Source organism: Mustela nigripes, chromosome 6 (assembly GCF_022355385.1).
Source record: "Mustela nigripes isolate SB6536 chromosome 6, MUSNIG.SB6536, whole genome shotgun sequence".
In the NCBI taxonomy this organism is placed as follows: Eukaryota; Metazoa; Chordata; class Mammalia; order Carnivora; family Mustelidae; genus Mustela; species Mustela nigripes.
The window spans coordinates 100,874,807-100,890,125 of record NC_081562.1 but is presented as its reverse complement, the minus strand read 5'-3'; the positions used below and the strand labels follow the sequence as shown (position 1 = coordinate 100,890,125).

The following is a 15,319-nucleotide window of genomic DNA, read 5'->3' as shown; positions in this document are numbered from 1 at the left end:
AAAAAAAAAAAAAAAAAAAGAAAAGAAAACTGGGAACAACTGTGTAAGAAGCACGTGCTTAAACCACAGTGAGATGCCACTTCACACCCACCAGGATGGCCATTAAAGAAATAAATAAGTAAGTGTCTGGGAGGATGTGAAGAAGCTAGAAATGTCCTTCTTCACCGCTGGGAACGTGAAATGGTGCGGCCACTCTGGAAAAGAGTCTGGCAGTTCCTCAAAATGTCGAACATGGAGTTACGATATGACCCAGAAACGCCACTTCTAGGTATATGCCCAAGAGAACTGAAACACATGTTCACACACGAAACAGAAACAGGACATAGAAACAAGCCAAGTGTCTGTCAACTGATGAACGGGTAAACACACGAGACAAAGCTGTACCATAGACTATTCTTCAGCCCTGAGAAGGAACCCAGTACCCCTAGATCCCACCACGTGGACGGCCCTGGAAAATCATACGCTAAATACAGGAAGCGGGGGCACCTGGGTGGCTCAGTGGGTTAAGCCTTTGCCTTGGGCTCAGGTCATGATCTCAGAGTCCTGGGATCAAGCCCCACATCAGGCTCTCTGCTCAGCATGGGGCCTGTCCCCCACCCCCCACCTCTCTGCCTACTTGTGAGCTCTGTCAAATAAATAAATAAAATCTTTTAATAAATAAATAAATACTGGAAGCAGTCACAAAGGACTACACAGTATAGGATTCCGGTCCCATGAAATGTCCAGAATGGGCAAATCTGTAGAGACAGAAAGTGGATTAGTGGTTCCTGGGCTGGGACAGGGGGCTGTGGGTGCAGGACATGGGGAGCTCAGAGTGATAATGGGTAAAAAGTTTCTTTGGGGGGACACCTAGGTAGCTCAGTCCATTAAGCATCTGCCTTAGGCTCAGGTCATGATCCCAGGGTCCTGGGATGGAGCCCCACATCGGGCTCCCTGCTCAGCGGGGAGCCTGCTTCTCCCTCTGCCTGCCACTCCCCCTGCTTGTGCTCTTTCTCTGACAAACAAATAAATAAAACCTTTTAGGGGCACCTGGGTGGCTCAGGGGGTTAAAGCCTCTGCCTTCGGCTCAGGTCATGACCCTAGGGTCCTAGGATGGAGCTCCATATCAGATTCTCTGCTCAGTGGGCAGCCTGCTTCCTCCTCTCTCTCTGCCTATCTCTCTGCCTGCTTATGATCTCTGTCTATCAAATAAATAAATAAAATCTTTAAAAAAAAACTTTAAAAAAAAGAGTTTCCTTCGGGAGTGATGGAAATGTTCTCAAGTTGACTCTGGCTGCCGCATGGCTCTGTGAGTATACTGAAAACTAAAACTATACTAAAATCAAATGGGTGAATTAAATGGGAGATAAATGATCTCAATAAGCTGTTACCTAAAAAAGGTTGGGAAGATGACTCTACAGATCCCCCTTCTCCCCTCTTTACCAAGTTCTAAGTAAGGTTATTGTGTCATTCCTGCTACTTTCAGTTGCCCGTTCTGGAAGTCGTCCATTTCTGACCCAAATCCCGGTCTGCCAGGACGGGGGCGTGGGGGGGGTAGGTCTGGAAAGGCAAAGCAGGGGGGCAGCTGGGCCACTTCCTCTGGGAAGTCGGGAATCCTTAGGGAACAGCAGATCCTTAGGGAACAGCAGATCATGTTTCCCCCCACTCCCCCATTCCTCTCCCCTACCCTCCTGGCTTCTCAGCAATCAGCACTGTTACTTTTCTCTCCCAGATCCTCAAACCCACAGCCACTCAGAACATTGAGTGCAGCAAAGAGCAGTGGGCAGGGAGTCCCCACTCTGCACATGGGACGGGGACATCACATCACATATTCCCCCTGGGCCTTGGCTTGCTCATCTGAGAAAGGAGACAGTGAGGCCAGATGGACCCTGAGTTTCCCTCCAGCTCTGGTGTGCTCTGACCTAAGGTAGGAGAGAGGAGAACAGGAAGGCGGGGACTCCCAACTACAGGGCAGGGGGAGAGACCTGTGGGGAGCACACCCAGGGAAGGGAGGAGGCAGAAAGATCCACAGGGACAGAACCAAAGGAGGCAGACGCTAACCTCCAGGGTCCCCTCACATGTGCAGAGGCTCACCTCCTCCAGCACAGCCACCAGTGAGAGGAGAGCTGGGCCCAGGGGAGCCCGGGGAGGAGGACCAGTCAGTGGAACCAGGTGACAGCATGTGCCCCAGGACTGCCAACCCTCTACTTTCTAGTTTCTTGTTTGGGATTTTCTTTCTCTCTCAGCTTCTTAGTACAGAGCTTCCAAGCAGCATGACTCAACTATAGTTACAGAAAGGAACAGGGATTGGTCTACTCCTAAACCTGGAGATTTCAGAGCTCTCCAAACTTCTTTGATTGTGCCCTCCTGTAGGTAAAAAAAAAATTCTTAAATTGGGGCACCTGGTTTCAACTCAAGTGGTGATCTCAGAGTTGGGACATCAAGCCCCACATCAGGCTCTGCACTCAGCAAGGAGTCTGCTTGGGTTCCTCTCTCCCTCTCTTTCTGCACCTCCCCCTCCCCTACCATGTGCACGTGCGGGCATGCTCTCTCTCTCTCTCTCTCCCAAATAAATGAATAAATCTTTTTTAAAAAAATCTTAAATAAGTAACTCTCTATGTATTGATTCATAAATTCCATACTTGCTACTAGAGAACTGATCCATTAGGTACATTACAAAACATATACAGAACAGAAGATGGAGAGATCCATATAACTTCTAGTATTTTCCTCCAGCACCCAGTGAGCAGTCTTGTGCCTTGCCCAGCACCTGCCAAGTGAGGTGGGGAAGCTATAGGCAAAGTGTGCACTAGGACCTCAGGACCTCAGAAAGACTTTCCTCACGTGCTTTTCCTTCCTTATGCTGCAAGTTATTTTTATTTATTTATTTATTTATTTATTTTTAAAGATTTATTTATTTATTTATTTGACACAGAGAAATCACAAGTAGATGGAGAGGCAGGCAGAGAGAGAGGGAGAGAGGGAAGCAGGCTCCCTGCCAAGCAGAGAGCCCGATGCGGGACATGACCCTGAGATCATGACCTGAGTCAAAGGCAGCGGCTTAACCCACTGAGCCACCCAGGCGCCCAGCTGCAAGTTATTTTTAAATGGGGTAATTCTCTATAAACAAACAGAAGCCAGAATGCAAAGAGGGAAGCTGAGAGGGAGGAATGGGGATAGAGGAGAGAGAGTGAGAGGAAACCGAGAGGTGAGTCTAAGGGCTGGAACACAGGGGAGAGAGAGAATTAGCATCCCAGAGGGTTCCAGAGGGGAGCGCTCACTCCCACTCCAAGAAAGTGCTGGGGCCCAGGGTCAGACTGGGGCTCCCTGCAGGCTCACCCCAGGAATTGTGCTTCCTGTAGTCACAGAACTCTGCATTCTTGGGCAGTGGATAGAAGATGTAGGCACAGCCACACTGCTTGATCATGTGCTCCTGGAAGCAGGAGCGGATGCACACCTGGAGGAGAGGAGGGTGATGGGAAAGGGGGTTCAGGCCTGCCCTCTCCACACAGCAGGGAAGGGAACCCCTCTCTCCACCTGTCACACACACATACACACACACAAATATACCCCTCCAACTTTCAACTGACCTACAGGGCAGGACTGGGAGATGGTTGCCATAGAAACAGGCTGGTCTCACCTGCTGTGTGTACTTGGAAAGATAAAGGTTCTCCACAGGGACATCACTGCCATTCTTGGTACAGTCACCATAGTTGCCCCCAAGCCTGTCCAGCGCTTCCTGCGTACCCGCATGCACAGTGAAGTCAGAGGTCAGAAGTCAGAGGCTCTCAGTTAGAGCCAGTGGCCCAGGCCCCTTCCTGAATTCTCTGTCTTCCCTCAGCCCAGAGGGTTTATATCTCCTACCCAGCCAGCCCCTCCTGTCTGCCTGGCCATTTCCAAACATACCCCCAGGGGCCCCCAACAACTATCCCAGGGATACTTTCAAGGACACTGGCTCCCTACTTCTCCAACCCCTTGTCCCCGACGCTGCTTCTTGAAGACCTCCACCAGCCCCAGACCCACCCCACATGATCTCCCTCTACGGATTTCGGGCTGTTGAGTCAATTCTCCTGCTCTCTCCGACCTGTGGCTCTCCCCTCGAATGCCTCCCCGGCAGCACCCTTGCCTTCCTCATGCTGATGGAGGTCTCCACGCCAGGCCGCAAGTTAAAGCCACCGTCATCCATGAAGGCAGGCTCATCCTGCCCGTGGACCATGACCCTGGCCCCAGTCACTGTGGACAGCAGCGGGATGAAGTCATTCTGCTCTGTGCGTAGTGTTAGGGACAGACCTGCGAGTACAGAGGGGGCAAAGTTGGGGCGGAGTTGGAGATGTGTAAGGGGATGGAAACCCCCTCTCCCACCTGCCTAGTCTCTACTGCTCCTGAGGAGGGCCTTCCTGTGGGTCAGGAAGACCTACATAGGGATTTGGCAACCCCTGGACTGGACTGGGGAGGGATGGGGCAGGCAGAATTGGGACGGGGATTCCTAGCACACCTGGAGTGGACCCAGTGGTGCCAAGGGGGACAAAGAACAGAGAAGACTCCTCCAGGATAGAGACAGGCATGTTATAGGGGAGCCCAAAGGTACACAGCATCTCTAGGACATGAGCACAAGGTGGGTAAGTGTGGGTGAGCAGGGCTGCAGGAAGCCCTGAGGCAGAGGTCAGGGATGGCGGGAATGAGGAATGGCTTACCATTTTTGATCCCAGGCATAGAAGACATCCAGAGGTTAGAGCTGTTCTTGCCATTGAAAGTGTAGCAGTTCCCATACATCGGGTGATGAAAGTGAGAGTAATTCCTATCCAGGAGGAGGGAAAGTAGGATCAGAAAGGGAAGTGTAGGGGATCAGAGAGAGAACTTTCGGTGACCTTGGTTTCCTGACCACCTACTATGTGCTGGCACACCCTGGGAGCTTTACCCACGCTCCCTAAGCCACTCTTACCAATCGAAGGGATCATCCCCACATCATAGAAGAGGAAGCCAGGGCACAGAGAGGTCAAGGAGCTGCCCAAGGTCACACCAACAATGATGACAAACTTGAGACTCAAAAACGGGTCCTCTACCTTCTAGTCCAGTCTCCTCCCCCCAGGCCACCTGACCTCACTGGCCTTGTGACCTCTCTGGTGTCACTGTGCTGCATTACGAAGACTTTTTGGCAGTGTCCCTAGCTTTTCATGTATCTGTATCTTAGTTCCCTATTTGGACTGTGATCTCCTTGAGGACAGGGGTCACATCTCATTCATCTCTGTATCATCTCTGGGTTAACTGCACAGTTCCTGGCATACAGACAATAGAGAAGATGGTTAATAAACAGGGGCCAAAAAATGAAGTGGAGAACTGGGAGCGAACAGGGTTGGAGGAGACCGTGAGACCAGCAGTGAGCACAGAGCTAAGAGGAAGAAGGTCAGCACCCAGGGCAGGAATGAGCCAGGTTCTGCTGGGATGGCCTTGAGCAAGTCATCTTCTCTAAGCTTATTTTTCTTGTCTGTCAAAGGAGGAGACTGGAACTAGATGATCTGGAATATTCCCCTGGCCTTAAAGAACAAAAGCCCAGAGATGTGAAAGATGGGTGCCCATTCTGGGATGTGCTAGCAAGCCAGCATTTCCAGAGCAAAGGCTGGGTTCATGGAGGGAAAGAAGAGGCTCCGGAAGTGAACAGAGGCCCGTCCTGGAAGGCCTATGAGCCCTGCTCAGGGGAGAGAGGGGACAGACAGGTACGACGTTGTGGATGCCCACCACGGGCTCTATGCGGCAGGTGGAATCAACAGATTAGATGGAACAACAAGGATGCACCTTAAAATAAAACAAACAAACAAATAAATAAATAAACAAAAAAAAACAAATAAATAAAAGGCGAGGGACGCCTGGGTGGCTCAGTCAGCTGTGTTTGCCTTCGACTCAGGTCCTGATCCCAGGATCCTGGATCGAGCCCTGCGTTGGGCTCTCTGCTCAGGGAGAGGGGGGCCTGCTCCGCCCCTTCATCCCTTCATCCCCATGCTCTCTCTCTCTCACCCTCTCTTCCTCTCTCCAATAAATAAACTCTTTAAGAAAAAAAGGTGAAATGAGGCACCACCCCTTACACATACATCTCAATCACACTTTGCAAAAAAAAAGAGATATACATCCAGCACAATAGGGGAATCTATGAGAAGCAATAGAACGGGGCAGTTAAGAGCACAGACTTCGGAACTCAACTACACACATGTGAACCCCAGCTTGAACAAGCAGGAGCCGTGGGTCCCATCAAGTTACTTCATCGCTCTGTACTGCAGTTTCCTCTTCAGTAAAACAGGGATGATAACAGTACTTACCTCACAGGGGTGTGGTAAGGATGAAATCACCCTTTGAATGAGGCTTAGCATTTAGGAAGAGCTATATAAGTTTGCTATTAAGGTTATAAAGTAAAAAAAAAGATGGTAGCAAATGAAGGAAGGGGAGGGTTTAGAACCCTCATACACTGCTGGGGAAATGGAAACTGGGATGATGGCCACTTGGAAAACAGTCTGCCAGTTCCTCAAAACGTTAAATACAGAATTACCCTATGACCCAGCAATTCCACTCCCAGGTGGATGCCTCGGAGAAATCAAAAGATTCATCCCTACAAAAAAGTGTACAGAAATGTTCATAACCACGTTACTCGTAATAGTCAAGAAGCGGAAACAATCCATATGTCCATCAGCTGAGGAACAGATAAATAAAATGCGGGCTAGCCATACAATGGAGTATTACCCAGCCAACAAGAGAACAAACTGCTGGGGCGCCTGGGTGGCTCAGTTAGTTGAACATCCAACTCTTGACCTTGGCTCAGGTCATGCTCTCATGGGTGGTGGGATCGAGCCCTCCATCAGGCTCCATGCTCAGTGGGGAGTCTGCTTGAAGATTCTCTCTTCCTCTTCTGCCCCTCCCCGCAACAGATAAATAAATCTTTTTTAAAAAGGTTGGGGGCGGGAGCCCCTGGGTGGCTCAGTCAGTTTACCATCTATCTTCAATTCAGGTCATGATCTCAGGGTCCAGGCTCCCTGATCAGTAGGGAGTCTGCTTCTGCCTCTCCCTCTGCCACCCCAGAACCCCACTCATGCTCGCTCTCTCTCTCTAATAAATAAGTAAAAATTTTAAAGAATAAATAAAATTTCAAATTAGAAAGAATAGGGGCACCTGGGTGGCTCAGTCATTGGGTGTCTGCCTTCGGCTCAGATTGTGATCCCAAGATCCTGGGATCAAGCCCCACATTAGGCTCCCTGCTCATTGAGGAGCCTGCTTCTCCCTCTCCCTCTGCTTGTCCCTCTCCCTCTGCTCCCCCTGCTTGTGTTCTCTCACTCTCTCTTTCAAATAAATAAAATCTTTTAAAAAAAATTTAAAAGAATGAAGTGTTGATACATGCTACAACATGGACAGGCTTGAAAACATCATGCTGAGTGAAAGAAGCCAGAGACAAAAGGCCACATAGAATATGATTTTATGTATACGAAATGCCCACGACAAGAAATACATATAGATGGAAAGTAGATTCCTGGTTTCCAAGGTCGTGGAGGAGGGGAGGGAATGGGGAGTGACCGCTGGTAGGTGCAGGGTTTCTTTTCGGGGTGAGGAGAATGTTCTAAAATTAGATCAGGCTTGCACATTTCTGTGAATACACTATAAATCACAGGCAGGGGTAGGAGGGGCCAGAGGCTGCCACCTGCCACGACCTCTTTGCGAGGACATAATGACTAGAGTTCTGACCCAGGTAATGCCTGGCGGGCACTGCAGGGGAGTGGGAAGGATCCTTAGCTAGGGTTGCCCTGGAAACCTAGGGCAAGCCACATCTATCTGTTGGAGTTCAAGGGTGATGCGACCCAAGTCTCCTTGCAGTTTATAAAATGCCCTCACACTTATCTCATGAACTTGGAGATGGGTATAATCAACATCCTCATGGCTTGAATAGAAATGCCAAGAGGCCAAAAGTTATATATATTTTCCTATTTGGTGTATCCTAGAACAGTGACTGGCACACAGCCCAGAGAGTAAACAGTATTTGCTGAATGAACATTGAACGGATCTCTTTTTCCCCCATTTTATAAACAAAGAAACGCTCTCTGCAGAGCGATATCAAATACCTTGAGTCACCTGGCTGGGAAGTTACAGAGCCAGAGCAGGGACTCAGGCTCACTCCCTGATTCAATCCATGCTATTTCCACCAAACCATTACTGTCCACCTCCTCTGAGAAGATGACCTCCCAGGCACTTCTGAGTTTTGGGCTAGTGACAAACAGGCCTTAGAAAAATGGAGATGCAAGCTTCCAGCCATGGGAGTCTGAAAGCCAGACCTCAACCCCATCCAGCCTTTCCAGGGCATCCCTACTAGGCTGCCTCACTCAGACCAAGAACCCCTGCAGGATAATCCACAAGACAGAGGTTTGGACCTGAGGTAGGTGCATGCCCCTCCTCTCCTCTTTGCATGTGAGCATTTCCCTGCATTTCCCCGGGTGCCGCCCACACGAGCCTCGGGGAAGGAGACCCTGTGGGGAGCACGGAGGGCAGGCAGAGGGACTCACGCCTGACTGCAGGAGGCCTGGTTGAAGCGGCAGGCGAAGATGAAGTTGTCCAGCATGTCCTCCCCCGGGGCAGGAGAAGTGTCTCGCAGTCTCGCAAGAATGTTGATGTAGTGGAAACGGTACCACTCCCTCACTGCATCCACCCCTGACGAGTAAGTCTGGTAAAAGCAGTCCGATTTGTTCTGGTTGCACTAGACACAGAGACCACAGAGTGTCAGAAGGCCGGCAGCAGGGGACAGGCTGCAGGACAGGCTGAGGTCAAACATGGAGTGGTCTGGGGTCCCCAGGGCTAATAGATGGGGTGGGGAGCCAGGAGGGGGTTAGAACAGAAGGCAGACAGAAGCTGAAGCCCAGAGGAGAATGGACCAGGAAAGCAGGGGCTTAAGGGAGTGGTTGGCCAAGGAGAAGGGGAGCTGTACACACCTTGTGGGTCATTTCTACAGCCTCTGCAAGAGGGTGGAGCAAGCATTCGTCTCCCCATTTTACCGATGGCAAGACGGAGGAATCAAGAGGTTTGCCCTAGTAACTGAGCTAGGACGAGAACCCAGGTCTCCTGGCTGTATGGTCCACTCTCCCCAAACAGGGTCTCTCTTCTTTCCTGTTACTCCCCCACTTCCGCTTATTGTCCATTTTACTTTTTATTAAAACAATCTTTTTAAGTCTTTCTCCTGTCTCCTCCTCTCTTAGGCCGGCAGAGCCCCACTTCCCTACTGGTGGGTCCCAACTGAGCTCCACCCGCTTTTTTCACAACAGAGCTGACTTCCGGCCGCTGGAACGCTCCCACAGAGGCCGGGGCGAGGAGACCCCCCCACCCCCGGCAAGCCCGCACACAGAAAGGTGTTAGTTAATTAAAGTATTTTGCTGGCCGACAAGATCCCGCCTCCCGTCGCTAGGCAACTGAAGCCTGGTCCGGAAAGGCAGGCGGGTCCCGGGCTCAGGAGGAACCCGGCGGCCCCGGGGCCGGGGCGCCGGGGCGGGGCGGCGGGCGGGGCCTCCCGGGCTCAGGGGGCGGGGCCTTACCAGCTGGAAGCCGATCTTCCAGTCCTTCCTGTCCACTTGGGGGTTGTTGTCCTGCACAATGGATTTGGCGCTGCGGGCTTGGCGGGCCCGGGAGGGCGGGGCCGGGGCCGCGAGGCGCTGTAGGGGGTGCGGCCAAGTCTCCCCGAGGCCGCGACGACCGCGGGGGTGGGCCCCCACGGTGCTGGAAGAGTTGTACTTGTACAGATCGTACAGCGTCTGCTCGGTGATGCGGTCCAGTTCCTCCAGCTCCCCTTTAATTTGCGTGTCCCTGGAAGGGGTGATGGGAAGGGGGTCGGTCTGGGGGGTCGGCCTCGCGCGAGTCCCTGGCCCCTGAGGGCCCCAGTTTCCTCGCCCGAAACCGGTGAGGTCGGTTCATCAAGGAGAAGCCTGCGGGGAATAGCTCTGGTGGCCCCAGGGCTCTCTCGGAGGGCGGGGGACGTGGGGGTGTAGACAAGGTGTTCCGCGGGGGCAGTGAAGGCGACTATGAGCCTCAGCGGTGACGGCGTTATTACGGCCTGTTTATCAGAAGGGAGAGGCGTGAGGCGCCTGTCTGGGGGGCGCTCTCCTCCCACTCGCCCTGGCGGAGAGGGGAGCCCGGAACTCCTCTGCCCTTTTCCAAAGCAGGGACAGGGTGTGGCCTCGTCCTGCGCCCACACGCTCCCTGGGATCCGCGGTGTGCGGGTCATCCCACTCGGGTCCCCGCGGGCCCCCCGGGCCCCCCGAAGTGGCCTTTGGGCCCATCTGCCACCTAGCACCTGCTAAATTAGGGGTGCTGAGCTGCACTTCTAAACTTCCCCAGGAACTTTAAAACTACAGATGTCGCACACACGGCCCCTCCCCATCAAAGACTCAGTTTTAATGAGTGATGGGTGGGGCCCAAACACCAGAAGTTAAACACTGTCCAGTGTAAATCATCACATTCCTTCCCGTACAGGCCCTATTACCCTCTCCATCATGAAAGTCCATAATAGCAGTGCCTTAGGGCTAGAATCTACCAAAACAAAACACACATTAATAAATTCAACAAGGTTGTAGGATACAAAACCAATGTACAAAAATTCACTGTATTTCTAGATAATAGCAACAAAAAGATGGAAAAATGAAATCACAAAACAACACCATATAAAATAAAATAAACAACATCAAATACCAGGAATAAATTTAATGAAAGGTAGGCAAGAGCTTTATCCTGAAAATCATGCTGACAGAACTCAAAGGCCAAAATGAATGGGGAGTTACATGAGTTCATGGGTCAGCAAACATTCTGAAGAAATCGACAGGCTGATTCTAAGGTGTTTGTGGAAATGGAAAGAATGTACAGTGGTCAAAACAATTCTGTTTTTAAGTTTATTTATTTATTTTTAAGTAATCTCTACACCTCATGTGGGGCTCAAACTCAGACCCTGAAATCAAGAGTCCCATATTCTTCTGAGCCAGCCAGGCATCCCTCAAAAACAATTTTGGAAAAGAGCAAAGCTGGAGTCCTTAACTCTATCTGACTTCAAACTCACTGTGAAGCCTCAGTCAGCAAAAAAGGGCAGTGCTTATGTAAGGATAGACAATAGATTAAGGGAACAGAATAAAGTCCAGAAATAAACTCACACATATACAGTCAACTGAGTTTTGACAAAACCTAATGAAAATAATTTTTTCAAACAGATGTATGCTATGTTGAGAAGAAAAACAAAAAATTTAAAAAAAAAAAAAAAAGGAAACTCAACCTCCACCTCAGTTTATACACAAATATTAAATCAGGTTGGATCATAGACCCAAACATAAAATTCAGAAGCAGAAAGATTCTAGAAGGAAATATCGAAGATACACCTTCATGACCTTAAGTTTATGTTTTTTGGTTTAAAAAAATATGTACATAATACATATACATATATTATATACATATATAATATATGTGTGTGTATATATACATATATGTATTATACATATTATATATATACACACATATATATATCTAAGGAAGCAACTGATGGATCATTAAGCTCCATTTCTGAAACTAATAATATGCTATATGTTAATTAATTGAATTTAAGTAAAATAAATTTTAAAACACCTTAGGAAGGCCTTATCCTGCAATATAAAGGTCTCTTACAAATCAGCAATAAAAAGGCAAATTGTTTTTAAATGAACCAAAAACAAATCCAGAAAAAGACAATAAAAGTAAAAATGCACCAAAAGATATACACAAATAGTCACTAAACACATGAAAAGGTGCTCAACAGGGGCACCTGGGTGGCTCAGTGGGTTAAGCCTTTCGGCTCAGGTCATGATCTCAGGGTCCTGTGTTGGGTTCTCTGCTCAGCAGGGAGCCTGCTTCCCTCTCTCTCTTCTCTGCCTGCCTCTCTGTCTACTTGTGATCTATCTCTGTCAAATAAATAAATAAAATCTTAAAAAAAAAAAAGAAAGAAAGAAAGAAAGAAAAGGTGCTCAACATAATTAGTCCTCACTACACTTCAACAAAAATATAAATTTTAAGAAAGGCAAACTTCTAAAACAAACAAACAAGAATGAGGCACCATTTAACATCCATTAGAAAAGCTAAACCTAGGGACACCTGGGTGGCTCAGTCAGTTAAGCATCTGACTCTTAATTTCAGCTCAGGTCTTGATCTCAAGGTCCTGAGTTCAAGCCATGCTTTGGGCTCCACACCCAGCATGGGACCTACTTTAAAAAAAAAGGCTAAGCCTAAAAGATTGACAATGTCAAATGCCGGTAAGAATGGAGAGCAGCTGGAGCTGCAGCTGGTGGGAATGGACAGCAGCTGGAGTTGCAGCTGGTGGGAGTCTATAATGGCACAGTTGAGGGCCACTTGGTAGCCCTCGACTACCAAAGTTAAACACCCATCTACCTTATGACCCAGCAATTTCACTTCCGGATATTCTACCCGATTCCACTCATAGCTATTCATTCAAGCACAATGAAAACATAAAGACTTGTACGTGAATGTTCATAGCAGCTTTATTCATAAGAGCAAAAAGCTTGAAAACAACCCAAGTGTCCATCAATACTACTCAGCAATAAAAGGAGGCAAAAAGCATGGGAGAATTTCAGAAATACAGTAATCAGTAAGTTGAGCCAGACACATGCCAAAAAAAAAAAAAAATGTGATTTCCTTTAAAAAATCCGAGAATAGGTCAAACTAACTGATGGTGACAGAAGTAAGAGAATGACAGTAGGCAAGGGAGAGGAATGGACTTCAAAGGGCCACCAGATAATGGAAATGTTCAGGATCTTGATAGTCAAACTTCCTTGAGAACTTAAGATTTATGCATGTTACTGTATATCAATTATATATATGTATATATATACACAATTATATATGTATATGTATACATATATACATATACATGTATATCGATTATATACACATATAATATATACATACATACACATGTATGTATATATGTATATAAAATGTATATGTATATAATGTATGTATATAATTATGTATATCTGAGAGAGAGAAGGAGCAGGAACAGGGGCAGAGGGAGAGGGAGAATCAGACTCCCCACTGAGCAGGGAGCCCCACATGGGACTCCATCCCGGGACTGTGGGATCATGACTGGAGCCCAAGGCTGATGTTTAACCGACTGAGCCACCCAGGTGCCCAGTTATACTTCAATTAAAGAAAAAGTCAAGAGGCACCTGGGTGGCTCAGTCAGCTGAGCATCTGACTCTTGGTTTTGGCTTGGGTCATGATCTCAGGGTGGTGAGATCAAGCCCCACACTGGGCTCCAGGCTAGGCATGGAGCCTACTTAAGATTCTCTCTCTCCCACTTCCTCTGCCCCTCCCCTCACTCACCCTTTCTCTTTCTGTCTCTAAAAAAAAAATGAGAGGAAGGAAGGAGAGAGAAGAGGAGAGGAAGGGAAGAGAAGCGAAGAGAAGAGGTCAAATACGTGTGTGTCAGGAGTAATGCCAGAGATTGGGGTTTCGTGGGAAAGGGTGGGGCCCAAACAAGGTTGTTTTATAAGAACCCCAGGGGCCCTAACCAGTCTCTAGGCCATACCCTCACTGTCTCCTCCACTAGGCTCGGTTTCTCCCTCCTTCATAAAGTCTATCTGGCCGAGCCCCAGGCATCAGCCCCAGCTGCCCCTCTTCAGAAAATGTAGCTCAGGTCAGAGGTGTGTGTCTGACATTCCCAGAGACTTGCTTGTGACTGGGTAATTCAAAGGATGGCAGAACCGGCTAGTCTTTATTGAGCACTTACTCTGAGCCAGGCGCTGTGGTATTAGAAAGGACATAATTTAATGTAATATTCAGTATAATTCAGCAAACTGCTGGCCACTGTCAGCTAATACTATTGTCATTCCTTTTCGCAGGTGAAAAACCTGAGGCAGGTGCCTTGTTCAAGTCTACCCAGCCAGGAACCGGGTCAGAAAGCACCCCTGCCATCTTATTGTCCTCCACTCTTTCCCTGCCAGAGCTGGCTATTTTAGGAGGTTGACAAGCTGCCCCAGAAGGAGCACTGAACCCAGAATTAACTAGATGTACGTCCTGGTGTTCCCAACACACACTTCCAGCTGGGTCATGTTGGTAAGTAACTCACTCTTTCTGAATCCAGCCTCAGTCTCCCCACCTGTAAAAGGGGCATAACACTAGATCTCCATACCACGTGAAGGTCTCAGGGGGTTAAGTAAAAAAATATTCAGTGACACGAAATGAACAGGACACTGAGTATCTGGAAGACACGGACAGGAGTCCGAAGCCTGAGAAACGCAACCGTCTCTCTCCCATTCACATAGGAAGAATCGAGGTCTGCCACCTTGGCTGGAGTTATTGTCACATATGCCACCACATCTCTGGCTGAGCATTCCTTTTCCACACCCCCTTAAGCTGTCTCAAGTTCCTCTGCGTCCATCTTCTGCCTTGTACACTCTCTCACCCTCATCTTCGACTCAGAAATTCTAGCACCTTCTCCAGCCACGCTGCTCCTCCCCAAAGAGCTCCAGGCTGTCCCTATGCCAGTTTCCCCCTTGACAGTCCCCCTTCCTATTTGGCTCCTTCCTGCCTCTTCCAGAGAGGTCTCTGATGAGACCCCAACCCCACCTCCAGAAGAGGCCAGGCTCCACAGAAAACACACTCCCTCCCCCAAGGTCTGCCTCTCTCCTTTTGGTTGATGGGGAGTTGTTTAAGGAAGGGAGAAGCATTCCCAAATTCCCCCTTCAGAAAATAAATCCCTCCCTCCCTTTCGGCTGACAGCTAGAACTAAGAGAAGTGATGCGGAGTAAAACCCGCTAATGACATCAGTTCTTATCCTGCAAGCGGGAGGGCGCTGGAAAGAGAGCAGGGCAGAGGAGGGAATAAAGAATGCAAACATGGGGGCTTCAGCAGAACAGTCCAGACTTCAAACCTTGACCTCCTACCCAGCCATGGTCACTACCCAGCTCCCACACCCTCCCACATTTCAGCCAGGCAGACACTACTATCTCCATTTGACAGCTGAAGAAACTGAGGACCATCCATCACCCGGGCAGCTTCTCCAGCACCACTCAGCAAGGAAGTCCCAGAGCCAAGATCTGAGCCCAGGCCTGTCTGACTTCATGGTCCCTGCTTTTCCCACTACTTCTGCCTCTGGGCTCAGAAGCACTTGAGAATGGGGAGCAAAATCTCCTTTCTCAGCACCTGGCCATCTCCCCTCCATACCCTCATCTCCTGCTCAGGATAGACTAGCAGGAGCAGGGAGACTGAGAGGCTTAGGGGCTGAGATCCCTGCTGCCTCCCTGTGTGCCGCTCCTCCCTCCCTCTTTCCCCTCGGTGGCCTCCTCTCACA

At 49.1% G+C, this 15,319-nt stretch overlaps 1 protein-coding gene across 3 annotated transcripts in view; it reads right to left on the bottom strand.

Moving 5' to 3' along the window:
- Nucleotides 1-15,319, bottom strand: part of SCNN1A (sodium channel epithelial 1 subunit alpha) — a 25,529-nt gene that overhangs the window by 3,198 nt on the left and 7,012 nt on the right. For all 3 annotated transcript variants that reach the window (XM_059403753.1, XM_059403754.1, XM_059403752.1), the window contains exons 3-8: nt 9,534-9,801; nt 8,514-8,704; nt 4,674-4,777; nt 4,106-4,269; nt 3,620-3,718; nt 3,319-3,436 (exon numbers count right to left, since the gene is read on the bottom strand). In XM_059403753.1, the coding sequence (XP_059259736.1) occupies nt 3,319-3,436; nt 3,620-3,718; nt 4,106-4,269; nt 4,674-4,777; nt 8,514-8,704; nt 9,534-9,801 (944 nt within the window). The remainder of the gene's footprint in view (nt 1-3,318; nt 3,437-3,619; nt 3,719-4,105; nt 4,270-4,673; nt 4,778-8,513; nt 8,705-9,533; nt 9,802-15,319) is intronic.